The sequence below is a fragment of the Perognathus longimembris genome, chromosome 2 (assembly GCF_023159225.1).
Source record: "Perognathus longimembris pacificus isolate PPM17 chromosome 2, ASM2315922v1, whole genome shotgun sequence".
Lineage (NCBI taxonomy): Eukaryota > Metazoa > Chordata > Mammalia > Rodentia > Heteromyidae > Perognathus > Perognathus longimembris.
Genome location: NC_063162.1, coordinates 131,691,562 through 131,715,929, shown reverse-complemented (window position 1 = coordinate 131,715,929; position 24,368 = coordinate 131,691,562). Strand labels below are relative to the sequence as shown.

The 24,368-nt window shown below is 36.7% G+C and overlaps 2 protein-coding genes across 2 annotated transcripts; both read right to left on the bottom strand.

Moving 5' to 3' along the window:
• Window positions 1-877: 877 nt before the first annotated feature.
• On the bottom strand, window positions 878-8,849 carry Hyal4 (hyaluronidase 4). Its single transcript, XM_048337910.1, has 3 exons — window positions 7,896-8,849; window positions 2,735-2,824; window positions 878-1,276 (listed from the first exon to the last, which is right to left on the bottom strand). Exons 1-3 carry the CDS (start codon window positions 8,847-8,849, stop codon window positions 878-880), a joined length of 1,443 nt encoding a protein of 480 aa, XP_048193867.1.
• Window positions 8,850-17,463: 8,614 nt separating this feature from the next.
• LOC125345560 (hyaluronidase-1-like) lies at window positions 17,464-23,990 on the bottom strand. The gene is made up of 3 exons (XM_048337676.1): window positions 23,070-23,990; window positions 20,584-20,673; window positions 17,464-17,904 (listed from the first exon to the last, which is right to left on the bottom strand). Exons 1-3 carry the CDS (start codon window positions 23,988-23,990, stop codon window positions 17,464-17,466), a joined length of 1,452 nt encoding a protein of 483 aa, XP_048193633.1.
• Between the last annotated feature and the right edge of the window lie 378 nt (window positions 23,991-24,368).

The following is a 24,368-nucleotide window of genomic DNA, read 5'->3' as shown; positions in this document are numbered from 1 at the left end:
AGGATTGCTCAGTTATCCATCCCTAAATAAATTCCTCACAACAAAAAATGACCTCTTAAATCAATAATTTGATATTTCTATATAACTTAAAGTATGTACATTCATACCATTCATACAAAGATGAAGTGTACTAGCGTTAGTTGCACACACAATTTAAATATTCTGTGAGGAAGAGGGATGCATCAATTTGTACATCTCAACCTGTTTTCTAACATAATTGGTGGCACATAAAGTAATATGTTGCTATTTATGCTGAATGGCATCCCTAATGTTGACTTACAATATCTGTCAAAAGCGAGAACACAGAGAACAAAGGGGCATGGTGTCCCTGATATATGACTGTTACAGTGGGGTGGTGGGGAAGGGACAGTAGAGACCAGGTCTGCGAAACAAAAAACTTCTTGTCAAATGGTATTTCCATAGGTTTGGGTCAGCGACCTTACATTATATATCTAAAACCAAACAACTACTAAACATAAAAAGGTCTAAAATAGACCTCTCAGTGGATCACAATAGCTCAACAGCTATGTATATATGATCATATAAGACAAGGATAAGCAAACTCTATTGTTGAGGTTATATTTAAAGTTCTAGGTGAATTTCCTTTGGCGTATGCCATGTGGCTACTGTATATGATTTTGGTACACTGGGTATTGTTTATATGCCTACCTGAACTAGGGAAGGGAAAGAAAAACGAGGGTGTAAGATAGCACAAGAAATGTACTCACTGACCTATTATGTAACTGTACCCCTTTTGCGCAACACCTTGTCAACAAAATTTAATTAATAAAAAAAAAATCTCTCCAAGGAACTCATAAGAGAAAAAAATGTCTTTAAGTTTTCTTTCTCAGCCTCCTGAAAAGGCCACGCAATTATTTCACAACTGTATGTTACAATACCCTGCTAGAAGTAGTACACAAGTTGTTGTTAGTAAGCCAGAGAAAGATAAAGGCCCAGAGCAGCCAGCAGCCTCCTTTGTTTCTCTGCAATCGGGCCCATGATATCCCAGGTAACAATGGCAGGAAAATTTCTCTGACATCACTGCCAGATCTTCCTCGGTGGCTCTTCCATTCACAATAAAGTCCCCGTCAGAGGCGTCTATGTAGTAACTGGCAGCGTTCAGGTGGAGGTAATCTGGAGCTTCCCACATCTTCCGGACGCACCTCCCGTTGTTGCTGCAGAGGTGAAGACTGCATACCTCAGCCGCTGTGGTCACGTTGACAATGTAACTCCCAAGATCAGAGCTCACAAAGCCCTTCACCTTTGTACAGTTGGCCTGGAAAAATAGAAGCACACGATTTCTAGTGCATCTTCTGGTACTGATAGAGTTGGTCCTCTACACCTATTAGGTAGCTCTTTGGATTTGACTGAGACCAGATTGGTTTGGGTATTCGCGGGTGAACTCAGGCTCCTGGGCACCATAACCCATGGGGGTTCCAGATCCGAAAATGAGAGAAAATCAGGGGCAGGAAGTCTAGCAACTGAACAGGAAAATGATCCCCAGAGGACCTATGTAAAAGTACAAATTAGAGAAAGACAATGTCATCTTTTTCTCCTTCAAACTTAACACATTAACACGTGTGAAAGTACAGAGACAAATTCAAATAAGAAATTATGCCAAAGCTGGTGTACTTTATCTACTGATCAGATATGTGGTACTTTTCATGGTTATGTCAGAATCTGAACATCTAACTGTAGCCTGCTGGATTTTCTTCTTAATCATGCTTAAACATTACCTTTTCCACGCTTGTATACATAGATGGAACTCAAGAAATCTTAGAAAATGGCTGTGTGTGCGTGTGTGTGTGTACATCCTATCATGTGATCTAAACTGACCCCAACTAGCTCCAACATATTAATTTATGATGAAGCTTTTCTCATGAGTCTCATGGGGGATAAAGTCAGGAAATGAGCTTCTTTGTGTCTATATTATTCACATAAGTAGACAAAACCATGTCACTTCATGAATATGTCTTCATAGCAACAAATCAAACTGGTGACACTCTAAAAATAGTGTCTGATTATAATGGATTTGTAAAAATTCAATTTAATATAATTCAAGGGAAGATGTACTTTACAGATGCAATAAGAACATCTGGAAGCACATAAAACTTTGTGAGTAATATGGATTGGGGAAAATTAGAAACATTTCTTGGAATATACAGTGAGAGAAATTTAAGAGATTAATAAATTTTATTTTAAATACTATTAACTTTTAAGATGATTTCTCTATGAAGGAAATACATAACCTCAGTATAAAGACCAAGATCCATCTGTCTCTGCTTCTCAAAGTAGGATATGATACATTTCATATTGTGGTCAATAAAGGGGCTCAGTGTCCAATTATCTGTGCTAAATGCCAGCTCCACCACTAACAAGCATACATCACTCTTCCCCTGTTTAAATTTTCATTTCTTGTGTTCCCTGTCTATAAATGAAGAGGTTAGTCAGTCCCTCATATGCCCAGGAATTGAGCAAATCCTAGACAGCCACAAAATATCTCTTGGCTGCTTTCTTAGCATGAAACAGATATACAGTCAGTGTCTGTGTTATGATTGCAACCTTTATAAAAGAAACTATATATATGGAGTTCTGTCTATGTACTTGGCACTGATTTGGATTTTGGTTGTAAAACTGGTTTACCACGGGGGTCATAAGCCCTTGATAAGTGAACTCTACAGGAAAATAAAAATACTTTTACAAGTATAGACATATCTTCAAGATCCTGCCTTACCTCAGAGGATGTTAAATTCATATCTCCCCAAATGACAACGCCTGCAGCTCCTAGGGCAGCACTTTCCCCTATGGTACTAATCAGATCTTGCTAGATGGAAGAGAGATCAGTTAATTATTAATTTTAATGTAAATCAACCCACCAGTGATTAGAATTATAGGATATGCTCATGTACCTCACAGAAATTATTCTTTACTTTCTTACAGTAATACAAATCTGGAATAAACTACGGTTCAACTCTATAATCTATAATCATATGTAGAAGCACATAGATTTTCTTCAAAAAAATCTAAAGAAAAAGTTACATTTTGACATGCAGAATATTATTTTGAAGATAAGAAGCCTGTCACATAGTCATTAGAAGTTATTTATTTGAAGTTGATTAGGAGCAAATACACATAAACTAGCTATGTTTATATATCCATAAACAGACCACTAACATTTTCCTGCAGATACAATAGTCTCAGTCACGTCTCATCTGTTTTTCAATATGGCCCATTCTCCAAGTGATTCAGAGAAGTTCCGTTCATGTTGAATACCAAACCAGAGACAAGGGTTTCTGACCTAATCTTCATATTTTATTTCTAAAATCAAGTATGCTTAATTTTAAGCTATTTGATTTAATAAGCTTTAAGACACATCTAGCAATGGCAAAGCTACCATTATTTTTCCTAATGTGATTAAGATAGACAAAAACAAGATTTCAGCAAGAGGAATTTGGGGTTTTATTCTTAAAGGGTTACTTCTCTGTGTGTGTTTAAAGGTTATCGTGAATCTAGAGCATTTTAGGGAGGAAATATATGTTAAATGTGCATACCTGCTTTTCTACTTTATTAGATCATAATATATTCTCCTTGCCTTTAGGATATAAAACATTCATCTCATTTTGTAAAAAAAAAAATGAATTTCCACCAAGTAGAAGTGGTAATTTAGTAGGAAAAAAAGCAAAAACTTCAAAATCATGTTTTGTCTTGGCTACTTCATCATAATGGCAATAGTGAGAGATGGATTTCCTTATCTAGTGCTTCTGTGGTCCACTACTCAAATTAAAGGTTTACAATGCTAGTTTTAAATTCCTTTTATTCTGCGTAGTGTTCTGATAATTTTCAAAAGGTGGAGGGCCTTTGGGTTAAATTAATTTTCCACTCAGGTTCACATCACTTTTCATTCCCCAGCACCATCGTGTTGGCTGAGAAGGGGAGGGTGTGTGAGGCTCAAATGAGATACTGTAAATGGAAGGATTCTGAAATTTGCCATGGTCTGATGAAGGGAACTGGTGGAGGTAGAGTCTACCCAGACTGTGGACCCAACAATCTGTATCTATCAACTCTGCAAAGGCAGAAAGGAGCAGAAATTCTCCCTCAGATTGTTATCCTGACTAGGTAAATGTGGAAGGTAACATTGTCTGTGATGAACAAGGTGCCCACTGTGGGTACTGAGTCTTATTAATGAACTTCCTTCTCATGTTAGCAGAGGGCACACTGGTTAATTACAAGAATAAAATATTTACAGATGGAAAGATTCCTTCATCATCATCATCATCACTTTCATCAGGGTCATTAGTATTACTTGGCAGAAATTGAGTTTGAACTCTTGGCTTTTCACACTTGCTAGTGCTCTGTCATCTGAGCCCGGGGTTAGACTGGTTATTTTTGAGATAGAGTCTTGTGGACTTTTCTCCCCTGGCTGTCCTTAACCTCTCATGCTCCTGAGTAAGAAGGATTACAGGTGTGAGCCAATGACACCTGGTAATGTTCATTATTTTCATAAAGCATAGCACCAGATTCTGCCTAGGCTGCATTTATTGGTAGATAGACTAGATAATTTTCCATATAGAATGATGTGTTACTACTCCTGTGCTGTTCCCTTCAAGATATGGCTAATGTTTAAAATTCTTAAGTATCATATGGTTAAATTCAAGATTCTGGTTCTACTAAGAAGTGATGCCAGACCACATATATTTCTTTAGAACTTTTATATTTTCATATGCCTTTTCTCACTTGAAACTCAAAATGCTTCTGCTAGGGCAGATAAGGAATGTTATACCATCCATTTTTTTTCATATTTAGGTATTGAATTCCCATGAGAACTGCTACTTACTGGTGAACTCTTTTTCTAATCTTACTGTGTTTATTCTAAAACACCAGCTTCTCTGAGAAAAGTCAGACATGAAAGACCTTAAGTCATTTAAACTTTGGTAAAAATGAAAGTCAGAGTTTTCTAAATTTCTGTGGGCAAATTTTTATGGTAAATAGAATTCAAGTGTATTTCCTGGTCTCCTGAAGCCATTGGAAAATAGTTTGCCTTCCAGAAAAAAAAGACTATTAAGAAGGAAATGAGGCACAAACTTATTTCTTCTTTCCTCTGAGAGCACAGAAGCATTTCGGAAGCTATCACTACTCCAGAAAGAAGCTGACCTAAGGTTTGCAGAATGTACAGAATGTACCAGTGGGCTAAGCTAATCTTTCAAGATGAATACTTTGTCCTTAAAGTGCATAATTTCTTGCAAATGCAAATTTATTATCACTAAAAAAGAGAAGTTGTTTAAACTATATGTAAGGAAAGAGGAGTCACACAGAAAAGGTATAATGAACTCTCAATGATGGAGTCAAGATTATTTTACAAAGATTTAGATTTCTTTTTTAAATTCTGGGCCAAGCACCTGTGGCTTACCCCTCTAATTATAGCTACTTGGGAAGATTGAAATGAGAGATTGTGGTTCAAGGCCAGTCTTAGCAGAAAAAAATCCATGAGATCTCCTTTGCAACTCATAGCTTAGTTTAGTGGTGTGAGCCCATTATTCCAAGCTAGGTAGGAAGCTAATGTTGAGATCATGGTTTCAAGCCAGCCTAGGCATAAAAGTCCAGAAGACTATCTCCATGGGGGGAAGATAGATACAATGGTGAGCATCTGTTATCCCAGCAACTACACTGAAGCCTATAGGGGGCAGTTCACCCGTGGCTTATGCCTGTAATCCTAGCTACTCAGGAGGCTGAGATCTGAGGCTCATGGTTCAAAGCCAGCCCAAGCAGGAAAGTCTGTGAGACTCTTATCTCCAATTAAATTACCCAAAAATCCAGAAGTGGAGCTTTGATTCGTGTAGTAGAGTGCTAGCTTTAAACAAAACAATCTCTGGGAGAATGCCCAGGCCCTGAGTTCAAGACCCAGGATCTGCACACACAAAAATTAAACAGCAAAGAAATAGAGGAGCAGATGGGATTCTGTGGGAGAGTGTCTTCCTAACAGGCTTATGGCCCTAAGTTCAATGTTCATTACCACCACAAAGGAATAGAATTTCCAAGCAGTACTGATTGCCTATCGTTCTTCAATTACATATGGCTGAGTTTTATGTGTAGTCTCCTTGGGATGCCTAGCACTCAAAAAGGCTGTGTCTGTATTTTAACACAGACTGGTGGAACAAAGTGGGGGAGATGACATGCTTGTTAAAAATCCTACCTAACTTATAGTGTTCTTGTTGAGTGGTATATATCTTCAGGCACCACATTTTAAATAAAAAAAGCCTGGAGGTAACAAGTTGAACAAGAAGTGTACTCACTGCCTTACATATGAAACTGTAACCCCTCTGTAATTCACTTTGACAATAAAGGGAATAAATAAATATAAATAAATAAATAAAATAGGCTTGAACAAATTTTAAGGCTTCTCAATGTACAAAGTTTAAAGCGTCCATTACTTTGACAGAAAGTTCATGTGCCAAAGGAGCTTCAGTAACAAAAGGAAAGAAAATCTGCTGAACATTTGTTAACTTGGAAGTATGGTATTTATGAAGTCCAGAGTAGTATATATGAGTTCACTAAGAATAAACAAGCAGGAAAAATGTTTTTATTTGAAAGTTTCAGCCTAATGTTTTAAAAGTATCTACTTATGATTTAAGAATTGAATTTAGGGGCTGGGGATATAGCCTAGTGGCAAGAGTGCCTGCCTCGGATACACGAGGCCCTAGGTTCGATTCCCCAGCACCACATATACAGAAAACAGCCAGAAGCGGCGCTGTGGCTCAAGTGGCAGAGTGCTAGCCTTGAGCGGGAAGAAGCCAGGGACAGTGCTCAGGCCCTGAGTCCAAGGCCCAGGACTGGCCAAAAAAAAAAAAAAAAGAATTGAATTTAGGGGCTGGGAATATGACCTAGTGGCAAGAGTGCCTCGCATACATGATGCCCTAGGTTCGATTCCTCAGCACCACATATATAGAAAATGGCCAGAAGTGTCGCTGTGGCTCAAGTGGCAGAGTGCTAGCCTTGAGCAAAAAGAAGCCAGAGACAGGCCCTGAGTCCAAGCTGCAGGACTGGCCAAAAAAAGAAAAAAAAAAAAAAAAGAGTGAAAATAATTAAATTGAATTTAGAAACCCACATTAATCTACCAATTTTCCATTAATGTGCCCAGATAGGCTATAATAACCCAGATGGCTTATGAGTCCCATCTAATTTGTAAAAAAAAAAAATTAGAAACATAAATAAATGTGATAAAACAACATGAAATATGCTATCTTAGTCATTTTTAATGGAGAACTCGGTACTACCATAGGTATACTCCTTTATGGTTTTTATTTTTTTTAAAGATCACCCTTATTTCTTCTCTATGTGGCCTCTCTGGTGAGACCAGAACAAGAATATATTTCATTGAACTTCCACATACTTGAACAAAGAACTCCACTTTAAAAATACCCTCTTCTATTTTCTGACCTGTCCACTACCAACCATTTCAACAACATTTTACAAGAGCCCATTTGCTCAACTTAAAGATGTGCAATCAAAGTTGGGGAGCAAAAGGTAATTGTTGGTATCACACATTAACCCCTTCCTGCCTTATTATTATCCTCAAATGGAAAATAATGATTATTACTAACATTTGACTATGAAAATTCAAGTTTTCAGTACAACATAATGATACATATCTGTAATTCTTACACCCAGGAGGCTGAAGCAAGAGGACGTAGAGTTGAAGGTCAGCCTGGACTATATAGTTCCTATTTCAAAAACAATCCTTTTGCAGGCATGAAAAATCTAAGTAGATCGATACTCTAAGGGTAACTCTATACAATATCCCATGAAGTGGTTATTCACCAAAAAGTATAAGTAACAAAGAAAGAGCCAATTCAGAAACAGAGAATAAATCTTTTAGATTCGAGGAAGGTGTTTCTTACCTTAGAAAGAAAAAATAAAGGTTCTTCTCTGTACCCCAGCCTTGTGTAAACAAATACTGGCAGAGCATATTCATGCGATGTCATGGTAGAAATTCTGAGGGATTCATGTACTCGAAATTTTGAGAATCGCAAAATAGTTTCACTGTCTCCAAAGGATCTCTTGACACCAATAGATGGATATAATGCAACACTGCTGTTCCAAAGCCAGGACAGCTCATTGTTCCTCAAAACTTCCTCTTCTGGGCATGATCCAGTGTAATTTGACACATAAACATTGTAATTGTGGCAATCTGGGTATAAATAATAACCCCAAAGGCCCTTAGGGCGACTCTTAATTCCTAATTCAATAGTTTGCTTCATGAAAGCTTTTGCACTTTTTTCAAAGGTTGCTCTAGCTAAGTATTCAGTGTCAGTGGCTGATAAATTCTGTTGTGTATCAGCAATGAGCTTCCTTGATTTCTGTCTGTAGACATCTTTCATGTTCCAGTTCCTGGCCCACTGTGGACGCCAGTATTCCCAGTCAATGACTGCAAGCCCACTGAAATCTTCAGCAGGAATGTAATACTTAATGTCTTGGTCAGCTTTTTCCAGATGGACTTTTAAGCTTATGTTCTGGGGGAGACCTCCATTAATGGGAATCCCTTGTGATGTATACCATGGATAAAATCCTAATCTGTTGACATAAAATATAGTGACATTTTGGCCTCTTGCACTGGCCAGTGGACTTCCAATTACATGAAACATTTTCAAGTTCAAACTTAAGTTATATTTGGTCAAGCACTGATCTGTTGGCGCATTCCAAGCTGCTATGAAAGGCTTTCTCTGATAAATTGGAAGTCGAGCAGGTTTTAGAGGAGAGATAGACTTTAGAGTAAAAAACATGAGCAGCCATGACATAAGGTGTATTGGTTGAACAAAACAAAGTCTTAATTTTCCTTCAGATAATAGTTTCATGATAGGGCAACCAAATTTATGTTTAGTATGTCCTCAAAGTCCTGTGGAGAAATTTAGTTTTCTATCAATGACTATTGTGAGAAAAAAGATTCAAACAGCTGAGCAGATGTTATTATTACATTTCAAAAGTACATTTGATTTAAAATTTAAAGAGATCTATAAATAGAGATATGAAAAAATGTAGTAATTAGCCTTCCAGTCTTTATGATAAGCATGAAATTCAACAAATGTTTATGGATCATCAAACCCAGGTCCAGAACAAAAATGATTACTAAGTTATGGTCCTTACCTCCAAGGAACTCATTTCACAATAACTAAGCAAGATTTATCACTCTAGCTTAATACAATTTTTTTGCAACCACCACACAAATAAACGATTGTGTTATAAATCGGTAAATCCATTCTGCCAGCTTTGTTTTAATTTAGATTGCAACTCTAAACTTCTACTCTTGGGCACTTGATGCGCTCTTTTACACCAGTGACCTTTAAGATTAGAGCAAATCAGCTCTTCAACTGATACCAATTTATATACTCCTTAATCTGTGGATTTAAAGAGATACCCTAAAGGTAATAATCCATAGGAATGCAATAGATGCAATGTTTTATTTCCAGTCCCTCAAAAATGTATGATAGTGATCACTTATTGCTAATAATAAAAATATACTCATACATACTTAAAGAAGACAAGGCAGAATCGCTGAAATCAAATACAGGAGAACTGTTAATCCACATTCTAATAAAACTTACTAGAGCAACACAAGTAAAGACACCCTCTTGTTTCTGATTGATTTCTTCTCTTCTGAAATATCAGTGCTCATGGATTTGGCTTTATGTTCTCCATATGAAACAAAGTATTTGACAAAGTCTCTCTCATACATATATCACATACATATATCACAGAACATATATACATATATCACAGAACTAGGTAACTTGAAGGAATGGATGAAGATATGGAGGTGAATAAATGAAAAAGTAACATTGATCAAGATACATAATACTCACAAATTGACATGTTGAATTTAAACCCCTTTGCATACTATTTAATATTAAAAATTTAGTAGTAAAAAGTAAATAAAATAATAAAGGTAGGTTCCTCTGTTGGGTCTTCTTAACATTTTTTTGTTAAAAATGTTGAACCTATTGTTTTGTGATGTAATTAAATTCATCATTAGGTACTAATTATTCATTAACTTTCATGTCATTTTCAGAAAACACTGGAATCTCTCCATTTGAACAAATTTTGGAACTACTATGTTATCTTGGTAGTTCAAAATCTCTTCCTTTTCAATCTAAAAACTAAACTTAATTAAGCTTAGTTTTATATGAAAGTGTCACTTTTCATAGTGATTTCTGCTAATGGAAAATTTGTCATCCAAGGTGAAAAGCTTTTTGTGAAGCAAAAACATTTTGCATATTAAACTAAGTCTAAAAGGAGATATGAATCATATAAAAGTATATATATTTGTCTTTGTCATATTTTTTGTTTTAGGAGTTAGAATTTCTTGCAGCCAAGATCAGCAGCTTTCTATAAAAGCATACAGTCTTAGGACCTTAGTGGTGCACTATTCTGAAATCTGACAAGCAAAAGCCCTTTTCAGGAAAGAAGGACTTTGTTCTCTTAATTGAAAAGAACACCACCAACCAGCACTTTGTGATAGAGCACCCTATTCTGATACATAAATATGAAGAGCTAAGTACATCTGGATTAAGTAACTGGTAAAATAAATCTAACAGTGGTTAATGGTTTAGTAGACAATTCTGTAGGAATACTGATTAGAGACTTAGAGAAACTGATTAGTATGTTTACGCACTACACAATAGAGCACACAATACCAGTATATTATTTGTTCGAGCTAGAAAGATTCCAGACCATAAAAGTTCTTCTCTGGCTGTAAACATGGCAAAACTCTAGTTAAAAGACTAAAATATTTGGAGGGATTAAATAATGGGAAAAGATGTTTTGGTAATGCTTTTTCATTTCCTCATCTATGTTAGTTTTAGTGATTTATCCAATCTCTGTGAACAACTGAAGAACCCAGGCAGCTCATCGATTTCAGATCATTTTCCTTGGGTTTTTCTAAAGCACTATTAGCTAATTGCATAATCTAGTTACACAAACCCTATAGCTCAAAAAGCCATAAAGCAGATTATAATTTCCTATTTTAGTTTTGAGAGAGCATCCTAATAACGTATAGAAATTCTGAACTGTTTCAACCAAAAATCTTGGGTCGGACTGTGTACAACTGCAGTAAGTGTTTTGACATGTCTATCTAAAAAATGGATGCAATTCAGCTGGATAATAACCAGTTCTCAACTCAGTCAATGCATTACCTCTTGTAGAATGGATACACATTATTGTTGTTTTTTCAAATACACATTTTATTAGGGAACATAGAATTCTTTCCTTTGAGTCTATCCTAAACATTAGTGACTCCTTCCCCCCTCCTTCTTACTTCTCCTAGTATTCTCAATAGTTGAAACTGGAGCGGGTAGAGGCTGAACTGTCTAACTAGGCTTAGTGCTTAGGCAAGAGGGTTTATTCTAAGAAAAAGACTACTAGAGATTGTTAGACAGTCACAGTATCTGCAATTCTATTATATGCAGAAAAAAGGTCAAAGAGTGCTAAACTAAGGAGAGTAGGGCTTTTAGAAAAACAAGTAATTAAGCTGGGCACTGGTAATTAATTCTAGCAACTCAGGAGGTGGAGATCTGAGGATTACAGTTCAAATAAAGCCAGCAAGGGCAAGAGTGTCCCTAAGACTCTTATCCCCAATTAACCATCAGAAAATCAAAAGTGGAGCTGTGGCTCAAAATAGTAGAAAGCTGGCTTGAGCAAAAGGGACAGCACTCAGGCCCTGAGTTCAAGCTCATGATGGACACACAAAAAATGCAATTATAGATGGAGATGTATATGCGCACGCACACGCACACACACACACGCGCACACACACACACACACACACACACACACACGCACACATCTTTACTGAATTTTATTGCATTTCCCAAAGAAGAATCAGATTTGTTTTTTGGTTGGGTTTTTTTAACTGTATTTTTTTTTTTTTTGTATTTCCTTTTTTTGGTACTGCGGATCGAATCCAGGACATTGCACTTGCTAGGCAAGAGCTTTGCCACTGAACTACATCCCAGCCCCAGATTTGTTTTTGAAGTTCTCCCAACTTCCTCAAGGTAACATTTTTAACTCTCTCCAAATGACTATTTAACTGTTGATTAATAATCAGTCCTTCAATGAGAACTTACCTATCCATCAACCAAGTGAATTGTAACTTATAAACAAGGGAGAAATAAGCCACATAACTAAGCTTTCTTGAATATTGTATAGCAAAATCCTGTATATCAATAGCAGTGACTTTAGTATGCTTACTATCTAAAAGAAGAACTCCAAAGACCATGAAATAAACCTGATCAACCAATATCATTCAAATTCTAAGTAAGAGGGTTGCTGCTAAAAAGTATAAAACATGAGAGCTATAAAAAACAAAAGCTTTTTTAAACAGATGGAAATGGAGGCAAAGTAGTTGGTTTGTCTTAAACATGAGGCTGCTGTTTTGTTTTGCTTTAATATGCCATGTTTGGGGAAAAGAAAACCTGTTATGGTTACACAGGAGTTAAGAATGAGTCCCATATATCTAGTTTTTTCTTCCTAAACTATCTTTTTTACCAGCAAGTTTTCAAATATTTCACTTTGTCTTTGATAGCCATAAGCCACCAAAGTAGGTGGCCTTCCCATCACAACACTTCTTGACTGTTCTCTTTCAAATGCATTCTAAAATTTAAGGATTTACTTTCTAATCCCAGTTTGGTACTTGTTCTGTCTATTTTGGATACAACCCCTTATATGCGTGGATATGTAGTATTCCCTTCCCCAAACAAGGGAGTTTTCTTTTCTGAAGAGTCTATTGAATACCATCTCTAATTTTTCAGTCACTTTAGTAGTATTTGGGAAGAAAATTTCAATTGTATTTACATAAACAACCCCCTTTTCTGTTTCCTAAAAATGAAATGTCTATTCTTCATAGCAATCTTCTTGTATTTCTCATCATAGGAGTAATAATTATAGAGAAAGTTACTAAACACATTTCACTAAGGATCATGCAAAAACAAGACCTGAAATGCATTTATACCATAGTGTAAAACATTTATTCCTATAATATTAATTTGAGGAAATCTTCACAGTTGTCTGTTATAATCTTATTAAAACTGTGGCACTCTCAGGGGTCCATAGTTCCTATCACTTATTTGTAATTACTTAACTAATCTTCTCTGTGGAATGGAATTTTTATATGCAACACATTTTTATTCAGTTAAGTATTAAGTGATGCCAATCCAACATATTACACAAAGAAACTGTGAGTGTAGAAAAGAAAAAAATGTAAAAGAGCCATTAAAGTAAAAATTGTGTCAAATATACATTTATAGTGCAATTTAATTGATGATAACATCACTGTGATTGACAAACATTTTTACAGTGCTGAGTTCATAAAAGCAAGCTTACATTGTGAAAGCCATTACACTTGAACAATAAAAAGTTAGGCTAGAAAAGAAACTGAAGTACTAAAAAAGAAGTGAAAAACAGTTTTCTTTTATTTAGGAAAACTTAGTTTTAAAAACAATCTTGTGATTTTCAAACAGGAAAAAAAAAACATATTTACCTCTGTTTTTGTTTGTTGCTGATCCTGAAGTCACCTGGTGCAAAGCAGAGGCTGAATAGAAAGGATGCTGGGCTGGGGCCGGGAACCTGTCATTACTGAGTGACTCAGTCATCCCAGTTAAACTGGAGGCTTGTATTAAATCTCTTTATAACCAAAGTTAGACTCCCTTAAAAGCATCTTAGCATAAGTGACTATTTCTTTCAGAAAATATCTAATGTAAATTCACTGACTGAACAAGGAGGAGGAGAAAGAGGAGGAAGAGGAGGGGGAGGACGAGGAGGAGGAGGGGAGAAGAAGGGGAGGAGGAGGAGGGGGAGGGGGAAGAGGAGGGGAGGAGGGGGGAGGAGGGGGGGAGGAGGAGGAGGAATTGAGACTTTCACTGGAGTTCAGAGAAGTAAAAAAGATTAAATACTTAAGATTCCTGTAATATGGCATATTTTAAAATAGATCCCAATATGCTATTATGTGTGGTAATGGAATAATTGTCTCTTACTGGGGAATTAGATATCACACTCCAATGGAAAAAAAGTACATTATCAACTTACTGGAACCTATGGCTCAAGATGGTGAGCTTATCTCTAATATTCCATGTCAGCACATAATTAGCTAGATACAATATAAAGCTGAGAACAGGAAAGGTTATCATGACCCCAAATCAGAGAACAGATGAAATAGGAAGAAGAAATGTTAATAAAAAAAAAAAAGAATAAACAAAACTATAGGAAGAAACTACACTGGAGATGTGCAACCATAAAATTTTTTTTAAATGCATATAATAAAAGGACTGACTGGCTAATTATTGGGCTAATCTATTAGGAGGTCTGCAGAAACAGGTAGACCATTCCACTTTCTGGAAGTTTGTGGAATGGCACAAAGTACAGATCTCTCACCTCAGAATGTTTAAATAGCTCTTACTATTGAGGATCAGTTAGCATATCAGACAAACATAAAAGTGCCACTAAATAAATACAGTTGGATCTTCCTTGTGTACACACAAGGGATAAGCAAGAAACAGCTGTTTAGCTCTTGGAAGCATTACATTCCTCTCCAAAGACATTTTTCTCCTTACTTTCATAGTTATATATACACACATATATAAATAGTGATCATGAATTGTGAACATACTGAATAATAGCATGAAAGATTAAAAAAATTAGCAAAAGAAAAAAATGGACTCCCAAGAAAATGAAACAGCATGAAATATGTCACAGCAACAACAGTGAAAAAGAAAATCTAGAGCCAACAATGATGGTACCCTCCTTTTATCCCAGTCCTAGGGGGACAGAAATAGGAATATCGTGAGTTTGAAGTCAGCCTGAGATCTAGGCTCAGAAATTAATGAAAAATTGAAATAACACTCTCAGGGAGATTTAAGAAACTGTTGATTCTACATACCAAACAAAGCTGCTTCCAAACAAAGCTACTGTTTCAGGACATTCTTTCAATTAGTAAGAAGTAACTAACCTTTGGAGAATGAACTAGTATTTTAATACAAAACAAGACAAACAAACACAAAAAACTTCAGAAAGTGACATAAAGTTCCCATGTAAAAGAGACAGGAGCTACTTAATAGAAATTCCATAAGGATAGAGAAAATGAAAGAAAGTCATTTGTAATAATACTGAAATATTGAAAAAAAATGGTCCTGAACCATAAAGCTTTTTTTTTTTTTTTTTTTGGGCCAGTCCTGGGCCTTAGCACTGTCCCTGGCTTCTTCCCGCTCAAGGTTAGCACTCTGCCACTTGAGCCACAGGGCTGCTTCTGACCGTTTTCTGTATATGTGGTGCTGGGGAATCGAACCTAGGGCCTCGTGTATCCGAGGCAGGCACTCTTGCCACTAGGCTATATCCCCAGCCCTGAACCATAAAGCTTTGTAAAGAATGTCTTCAAATATAAAAATAAACATGACATTACACATATTTAAGAAGGATCCAAAAGTACAACAATCAAATACTATTTGTGAAAGGAGGTATACATTTTTTCTGGTTATAAAGATAAACAAAGGGCCTGGGAATATGGCCTAGTGGCAAGAGTGCTTGCCTCGTATACATGAAGCCCTGGGTTCAATTTCCCAGCACTACATATATAGAAAAGGCCAGAAGTGGTGCTGGGGCTCAAGTGGCAGAGTGCTAGCCTTGAGCAAGAAGAAGCCAGGGACAGTGCTCAGGCCCTGAGTCCACGGCCCAGGACTGGCCAAAAACAAAACAAAACTCAATGCTAAAATCTAGTTCTCCATAAGAGGTTTGAAAGTCAGCTGTTTTTGCTTCTGGAAGGGAACAGTGGGAGAGGGGTAAACAGAACATAAATCTATTCTCTAGTTAATTCTCTAGTTATCAGGATTCTAGACAAGGGACATTCTAGACATAATGTTTTAGCTTGAGCCAATTTTTTTTTTCAGGTTCTGGAGTTTGAACTCTGACCCTGGGTACTATCCCTGAGCCTCATTCTACTCAAGCCTAGTGCTCTACCACTTGAGCCACAGCAGCTCTCCTGGCTTTGTTGAGTAGTTTATTGTAAGAGTATCCTGCCTGACCTGACTTCAAACTGCCATCCTCACATCTCAGCCTCCTGAGCAACTAGGATTACAGGTGTGAGCCACTGGCTCTAAGCAGGTTATTTTTACAAACTAAAATTTGAAAAATCCACCATTAGAAATATGGCAGTCTTGTACTTCCCATTATAATCTAAGTGAAATAAGATTTCATATTTTGTTTGAAAACTTGGGTATTTCCTATTTTCTCCGATGTATGTATAATAACTTTTTATTTTGTTCACTGACCTCAGTCTGTCTTCTGTTTTAATAATTTTGAGGCACTAGAAATTGCAACAACTAATGTATATTCTATTTTCAAGAAATTCATTCATTGATGGTTAGATAAATTTGACAATGCCTCTCCCACTCATTGCATCTGTTTTCTTCTTAAAATAGTGATAATATTTGATAATTAACTTTTTTTTTACTTTACTGGAATACGCTCGCTATCAAAATCCTAATGGAATCATTGCTGAAGAATTTATCACTCTAAAGATGGAAGGAATCGTTTTGTTTTGCTTTTTACTTTCAGTAGCTTCATAGCAACTGTACCCATTATAAAAATCTTCATGCTTGAGATCACAATAACTTTCATTGTATAGGTGTCTAATAGGGCTTATGATATTGATGAGCCAGTTGAATACCTAAGGTAACTTTGGATAAAGTTAAGTCCTATAAAGCCATGTAAGAAGTACCTTTTATTCATGTAAAAAGTAACTTGCTATTCTACAGTTATTTTGTACTGTTTAGGGTTTCCCAAAGGCTAGAAGTGTACAAAGCTTTTTTCTTATTGTTGTTAGCTCTAGTTCTTGAACTCAGGGCCTGGGCCCTGTCCCTGAGTTCTTCTGCTCAAGGCTCGGGTTCTACCACTTTGAGCCACAGCGTCACCTCTGGTTTTCTAGTGGTTAGTTGGAGATAGGAGTTTCACAGACTTTCCTGGCTGGGCTGACTTTGAATCTCTATGTTCAGATCTTAGCCTCCTGAGTAGCTGGGATTAAAGGCATGAACTACCAATGTCCAGCTATTTTCTTTTGATTTGCTTTCCTTATTCCAAGAATGCTTTCTCCAGATATAACCATGACCTACTCCTCTTGACATTTATCTCACCAAAAATGCCTCATTGTTTGACCCACTATAAAATTTTGGATGCTTTATCACACTCTCTTCCTTTTGTATATTGTTTATTTCATTAACTCATAAATGTTCATCCCCCAATTTAAGATCCCCAAGAATAAATATATTAACCTCCATATCTCAATTGCCTAGCATGAAGTAAACATCCAATAAATAATTGCTATATCAATGAGTGGAGTCAATAATCATGTTTTATTTTTTACTTTAACATTAATATTTTAAGAGGTTTGAAGTAAAAGGAAAAAGTCAACAGTTTATAGTCTCCAGTATTTCAGGACAAAACTGACATTAGAGTAGGAAATAAAAACATCTTTAGCAGAATTCCTGATAAATTCATTCCCAGAAACACTTGTGAGTTAGAGTCAGCATCAGAAGCTTTGTTCCTCCGACTCAAGAGATCTGGAGAGCGATGTTGGCAGGAGTGTCCATGCCAGCCGTAGTAGCAGTGACAACCAAATCCATTCTTCATTTTTGTGATTGTGTCCAGTTTACTTTGTCTTGAAGTGACCAACCTGAAGCTCTTGTCTGGCATGAACTTTTTACTGCTGTTCTCAGGCATATGCAGATAACAGGAGGCTTCGAGAGTTTTTCTCACACATCTCCCATGATTGTTACAGAGACTTTCGCTGCAGAGTTTTGCCGCAGATGTCACATTCACTGCATAGGAGCCCAGTGGCCCTTGAATGGATTGCTGCACCAACAAGCAGGTATCCTGTAGGAAAAACAGACATAGACTGATGGCACTTTCCCAATGTGGTTCTGTTATCCGGGTGGTATGAATGCTTAAGATTTCAATCAGAACTGCCGAAAGAACATTATTTCAGTGGTTTAATGTTTTAAGTGAGGACAGGTTCGCAACCGTGCACCTGAAGGATGAGACACACCTTTGGTACGATTCTGACACAACCATTATCTTATTTCCAGGAAGGTAATCCTATATTCTCCTACTAGAGACTGTTTTTGAATGCTAGGGGATATGTGTACTTACTGAAAGGCTTCCCCCAAGAAAATCACCCAGACGCTTGGTCACATACACAGGAAAAAGAGTTTGAATGTCAGTAACCTGGCAGGCTACCTCGCGGGCAGAGTAGCAACTGCTCTGGGCTGTAAGCACAGCTTTATTGGGCTGTGTTCATGTGGAACATGAGAGCGGGGCACTGCATTGTAGAAGGGGTTAACATTTTCAGTTGTAGCTGCACAATCAAGGGAGAGGGGAAATTACCTCAGGGGAGGGGCAACTGTTCATCATTGCTGCCACCTACATCACCATTTTCAGAGAAAAGCCTGTGTCACCTGTTTTCGGTTTAAAGCCTGTGTCATCTGTTTTCAGGGAAATGCAGTTTTGTTTTTGTTAAAAGTCTAAGGTGGCCAACTGGGTAAGAAGATGGAGGAAAGGCTAACAGTAACTCTTTAAAAATAACCATAAATATTGAATGGTGTTTAGAAATGTTAACTTTGATTGCGGGACATTTTTAATGTTGATGTGGGATATACATTCACATTAGGTTGCCTTTCTCTACCACTGAGTCATCCTATTTTCTTTCCGACCTCTCGTTGGTGAGTAGTTTTTCCATGCTTAACATATTTCACTAGGTATGTATATATTCCTACGTGTGTGTAATTATGGAAAATGGTATTTGATTTTATATAGTAATGTAAGTATATTCAATGAAATATATTTTGTACAACTTAATTTTTAAACATACCATTTAAAATGTTCAATATAGATATGTGTAGCTCTGTTTTCGTCCCTTTAATTGCTAGTATTTCATAATAAAAAACATACTCTGCTTTACCAGCCATCCAATTTGTAGAAGGTAAAGTGTAAAAAATCCCTATTGAAAGCTAAATGCCTGAGTCACTCATACAAAGATTCAGAATGCAATGATAGTAACTTGAGGAAAGCCTCTAGATTGCTATGGAGCATTTCATCGATACATTAACATAGCTTCAGTTCTTATACTGTATGACTACCTAATTCTGTCAATAATGCTTCTACAGGCCAGTGCATTTGAAATGATATTGTCAGCTTATAATGAAAAGTCAGGGCGGAATCTTAATAAATATCTACCTTGATCTATATAAAAAGAATCATGACAAAAACTACAAAGATTAATTAATGATGCAAGTTGAGTTCTCATTGACATGGAAAACAGTCTGTCAATATCAACATGAGTGCACAACTAAAAATCCAGTGGAGCATTTTTCCAATGAGAGGAAGCCTCAGAACTATGAATCCATCTATTAAAAGTTTCAGAGATTCAAATGGACAATTCTGAAGTAGAATAAATCTCTTAATGACAGCTAGTTGACCAAGGTAGCCTATTGGGAAATAGCAAGTCTTGGATATGCTATGACCAATATCATTTGTGTCTGGGCCACCCTTCTGCTATACACTGAAGCAAATGCTATTCTTAGTCAGAAAGACTATATATACACACACATAGATGTAGATTATGTATATGTGTATTCTATATATAAAGAAAACAAACTTAAAGTTCTAAGTTTATACATTTTAAAATATTTTTCCAAATAAAAATGTGTCCAAAACTAATTTTAGTATAATTTCAAGTAAATTTGAAAAATAACTATTAAAATACTACATACATCCAGTCACTGGTGATTCATGCCTATAATCCTAGCTACTCAGGAGGTTGAAAGCTGAGAATTGAGGTTTAAAGCCAGCCAGGATAGGAAAGTCCATGAGACTCTTAGCTCTATTTTACCACCAAAAAAAAAAACAGAAGTGGAGCTGTGGCTTAAAGTGGTAGAGCATTAGCTTGAGCAGAAATATTCAGGGATAGTGCCCAGGCTCTGAGTTCAAGCCTCATGGATGACCACCCAAAAAAAGAAAAAAAATCCCACTATGTACAAAAATGTATTGATAATAGCCAATGTAGTTTTAACATTAAGTCCTTTGTTACAAATGTCATAGCTAAATGAATCCATCCTTTCACAGAGAGTGAAATGAAATTATTACTTTTGTAATTTCACATTCTTTTGCTTTGCTACATAGATATTCTGACATTCAACCTACTAAAATTCCTGCAGAGTAAATATAATTTTTGGGTGAAACTTTAGATGGAGAAGCTGGAATTCAGAGGTTAATTAGCATGCCCCCAAGTCACACCCCTAGCCTGTAATACTCAGTTTCTCATTTCAGGCTGCCTGGTTGGAGACTAGGCTTTTTCTACTCTCTAATAACCAATGTCGCTGGCTTACAAAAGGTGCTCAAACTATGGTAATCTCTGCTCGCTCTTTCTCTCTGAAGGTCATTAACGTCAAAGGCACAGCTAATCAGCGATCATTGTATCTGGGGTCAAAAACCTGTGTGACTGTTTTATATTCTGTCTGGAATGTGTGGAGAATGCTGAGAGGAACGCTGGCTTACCTTTGAGGCAGAATACTCGGATCCTCCCCACAATATTACCCCGGCTGCCCCTAGTGCAGCACTTTCACCAATCGTATGCACCAAGTCCTCCTGGGAAAGCAAGTAGTAGACATTGTTCATTATTCATAATTCATTCATAAGGCTCAGACTCTCAACTATGATAAACAGTACAATAATAAGGTCACCTTTTTCCTGAAGTGAAAGCCTATGGCAGAATGTAAGGTGATTCCCTCAATGCATTTGTAATTTATTTGGTACATATATACAAGATTGCAGGCAATTCTGTGGACATTGAAACTTATTTCTTCACCCATTTCCTATGAGAGCAATGGTCGTTTCTTGGATTAGTATAATCTAATGTATAAATTATTTTCTTACTATCACTATTGAGGCATTTTTTTACCTATTGTAGACACTCAGAAATAATTAGATTGGATATTTTAAATAACTTGTCTTTTCCCCAAAAAGGATTTGAAAAGGTGACATACTTTGACAAATCTGTCACTTGAGGAATATCATAGTGAAGATATTTTGGTAGCCACAATCCAATCCATTAAAGTGTCCAATGTATTCATTTTGGGGGGAAAATTTACTCTACTTCACCAGAAGGTAGGATTGAAAGTAATTGTATGAAATTATTCAGAGGAAAAGTAAAATTCAACATGCTCAGGAAATTTCTAGGAATAAATATTATCCAAATTAGTAATTTTCCTTCTGATATAGGAAGTTCCCCTATCAAAAACCTAGAGACCAATAAAGAAGTCCAGTCTTCAGAGGGAGAAGAACAGGAAGCTGCTGAGATTCCTCCAACATTTTGCCATGGTATTATAATAGTTTTCCTCCTAAACTTACTGAATAAAAACTTCATTTTGAATATACGTGATCTTGCAATGATAAAAAGTCTGATTTCATCATGGATATTTGAGCCAAATAGAATTCATCCTAGAATATTCTAGTAATAATTCCTACCACTTTTACCTCAAACATAAATGGTCAAAGGTAATAAATTATGTGTTATTTATCTGATAGATTACTTATGTGCTGAGAACTGAAGTCAAGTTGTGGACTATCATCTATAGATGGAGATTTAAGGATTTTTTTTTTTATTTTTTTTTTTTTGCCAGTCCTGGGGCTTGGACTCAGGGTCTGAGCACTGTCCCTGGCTTCTTTTTGCTCAAGGCTAGCACTCTGCCACTTGAGCCACAGCGCCACTTCTGGCCATTTTCTGAATATGTGGTGCTGGGGAATTGACCCTGGGGCTTCATGTATACGAAGTGAGCACTCTTGCCACTAGGCCATATCCCCAGCCCTTAAAGATTTTCTGGATGGCATCCTTGCAATAATCCAATGAATCTTGAATACTTCCATTATCTGAAACTTCACTGTTTTCCTCATAAGTTCATCCTTATATTCCTGAGCCTCCTATATTAAGATTACAGACAATATTTGTTTATTTAACCTACATTTAATCTTTCAACAATAACTGCTAGAACACATTTTCCACTTAAGGAAGTATCAAACAAAACCTATGTCCTTTGCCTAGGCACCAGTGGCTCCCACCTATAAGACTAGTTACTCAGGAGGCTGAGATCTGAGGATAGTGCTTTGAAGACAGGTCGGGCAAAAAAGTCCACTTGAGATTCGTATCTCCAATTAACCACTCAAAAATGGGAAGTGATGCTTATGGCTCAAGTGGTAGAGTACTAGCCTTGAGCACAAAGAGGCTCAGGGACAGCACCCAGGCCCTGAGCTCAAGCCCCACAACTGACAAAACAACAAACAAAAACACCTATGCCATCTGTTCAGTTAGTCTGATAAAGAAAAAAAGAAAAATGCAATATAATGAGAAATGTACTTGGTTGATAATTTACCTTAAAAAAAAATCTCTCTAGGGCTGGGAATATGGCCTAGTGGCAAGAGTGCGTGCCTCGTATACATGAAGCCCTGGGTTCAATTCCTCAGCACCACATATATAGAAAATGGCCAGAAGTGGCGCTGTGGTTCAAGTGGCAGAGTGCTAGCCTTGAGCAGGAAGAAGCCAGGAACAGTGCTCAGGCCCTGAGTTCAAGGCCCAGGACTGGCAAATAATTAAATAAATAAATAAATAATATACTAAGATGAATAAATTAGACTACTAGTAAGAAAAAAATATCTCTTCATGTGTTTATCATTTGGAAAATTGCTGCTATGCTTTCATATTAAGAAGCTAATCTACAATTAACATATATTATTTTATGTCAAGTTTTATAACTGTACTTTAAAAAAATGAAAAAGCTTTGTGAATTCTAAGGTAGCAAGATGCATGAACTCTAGATGCATCTCTGATTGCCAGTGAGTGAGAATTTCAGAATTGGTTTGACATTTGAAGAAACGCAGTACATCCTTTCAACAATCAAATAACCTGCTAGCAAGAAGAAATAAACATCTTAAACATTCCTTCCTATATTTTATATATCATTTGACTAAACTTCCTTTTCTTTTCTTACCTCTGATAGAACTTCAATACTATGCAAATAAAATGGCCTGGAAAAAATAAAAACTGGCAAAACATAGTCATGTCTAGCCATTTCAGCAATTCTCATGGCTTCCCTAACCCGATGATGAACGAATTTCAATGCATTTAAACTTGACTTCAGTATTTTACCCAAGTATATTGAAGGATAAAGTGCTGTGCTTTTCTCCCACAGCCATAGGAGCTGGTCATTGCGGAACATTTCCTCTTCCGGACAACTGCCTGTGTAGGTCTCTGGATTTATAATATAATCATAATTGTAGCAGTCCGGGTAGAGATAAAAGCCCCATAAACGTTTTGGTCTCATTTCTGATGTGAGGGCAAGAGTAACATTCATAAAACTCTTGCCAGCACTTTCAAATTCCTGTTGGGCAACTGTTCTCACTTCTGAATCTGACCAATTGGGATGATGGTGTCTAGTAAAGGCCAGGGAGTGGTTCTTGTATATGATTCTGTTGCCCCAATTCCTATCCCATTGAGGCTTCCAATTTTCCCAGTCAATGACAGTCAGTCCTTCTGATCGCCACAAAGGGATAGCTTTTGCAATGTCATTGGCAGCTTTCTGAAGGTGTTCAAAAAGGCTCATGTTTTGCGGTATCCCTCCATTAAAGGATTTTCCATTCTGAGAGAAATAAGGGTAATATCCCAATTCATTTGGATAAAATATGGTAACAGTTGATCCACTTTGAGTCTCTAAAGGATTTGATATAATATTAAATGCTTCAAGATTCATATTCACATTGAAGAAATTCTTACAGTACATTGTTGAGGCAGCCCAGAAAATGTTGAAAGGCTGGTCCTTGATCACTGGAGGCATTGCTGGTTTGAAGACTGGTTGAGTGGCCATGATAAATAACAGTAATTCCCCTAACCATCGGACCCATGAGTTGCCCATAGCTGGTAAGTTTCAGCATTCCAGCAACCTACCAAAAGTAAGGAAAAAAAAAAGCACATGATGGAGAGGAGTCAGACAGATGTCCCCTTAGTTTTATGATACATAATGAATAAACCAAATATTTTCAAAGACTTAAGAGGTTTATTAATATTGTGACCTCATTTGTAGCTCTATCTCAACACAAGAAGAAATAAAAAGAGATATCCCCCTGACAATGTAAAAAGAAAACCCAGTGAGTAAAAACTATAAAAAGTTTCATACAGAAACAAACATGCTGTACAAATTCTACCTGCTACTTTTTCTGAAGTAATATCCTATAACTGCCTGCATAACTCAAACCATCACACGAAGAAAAACCAAAGGCTAAAAGCTCCACTA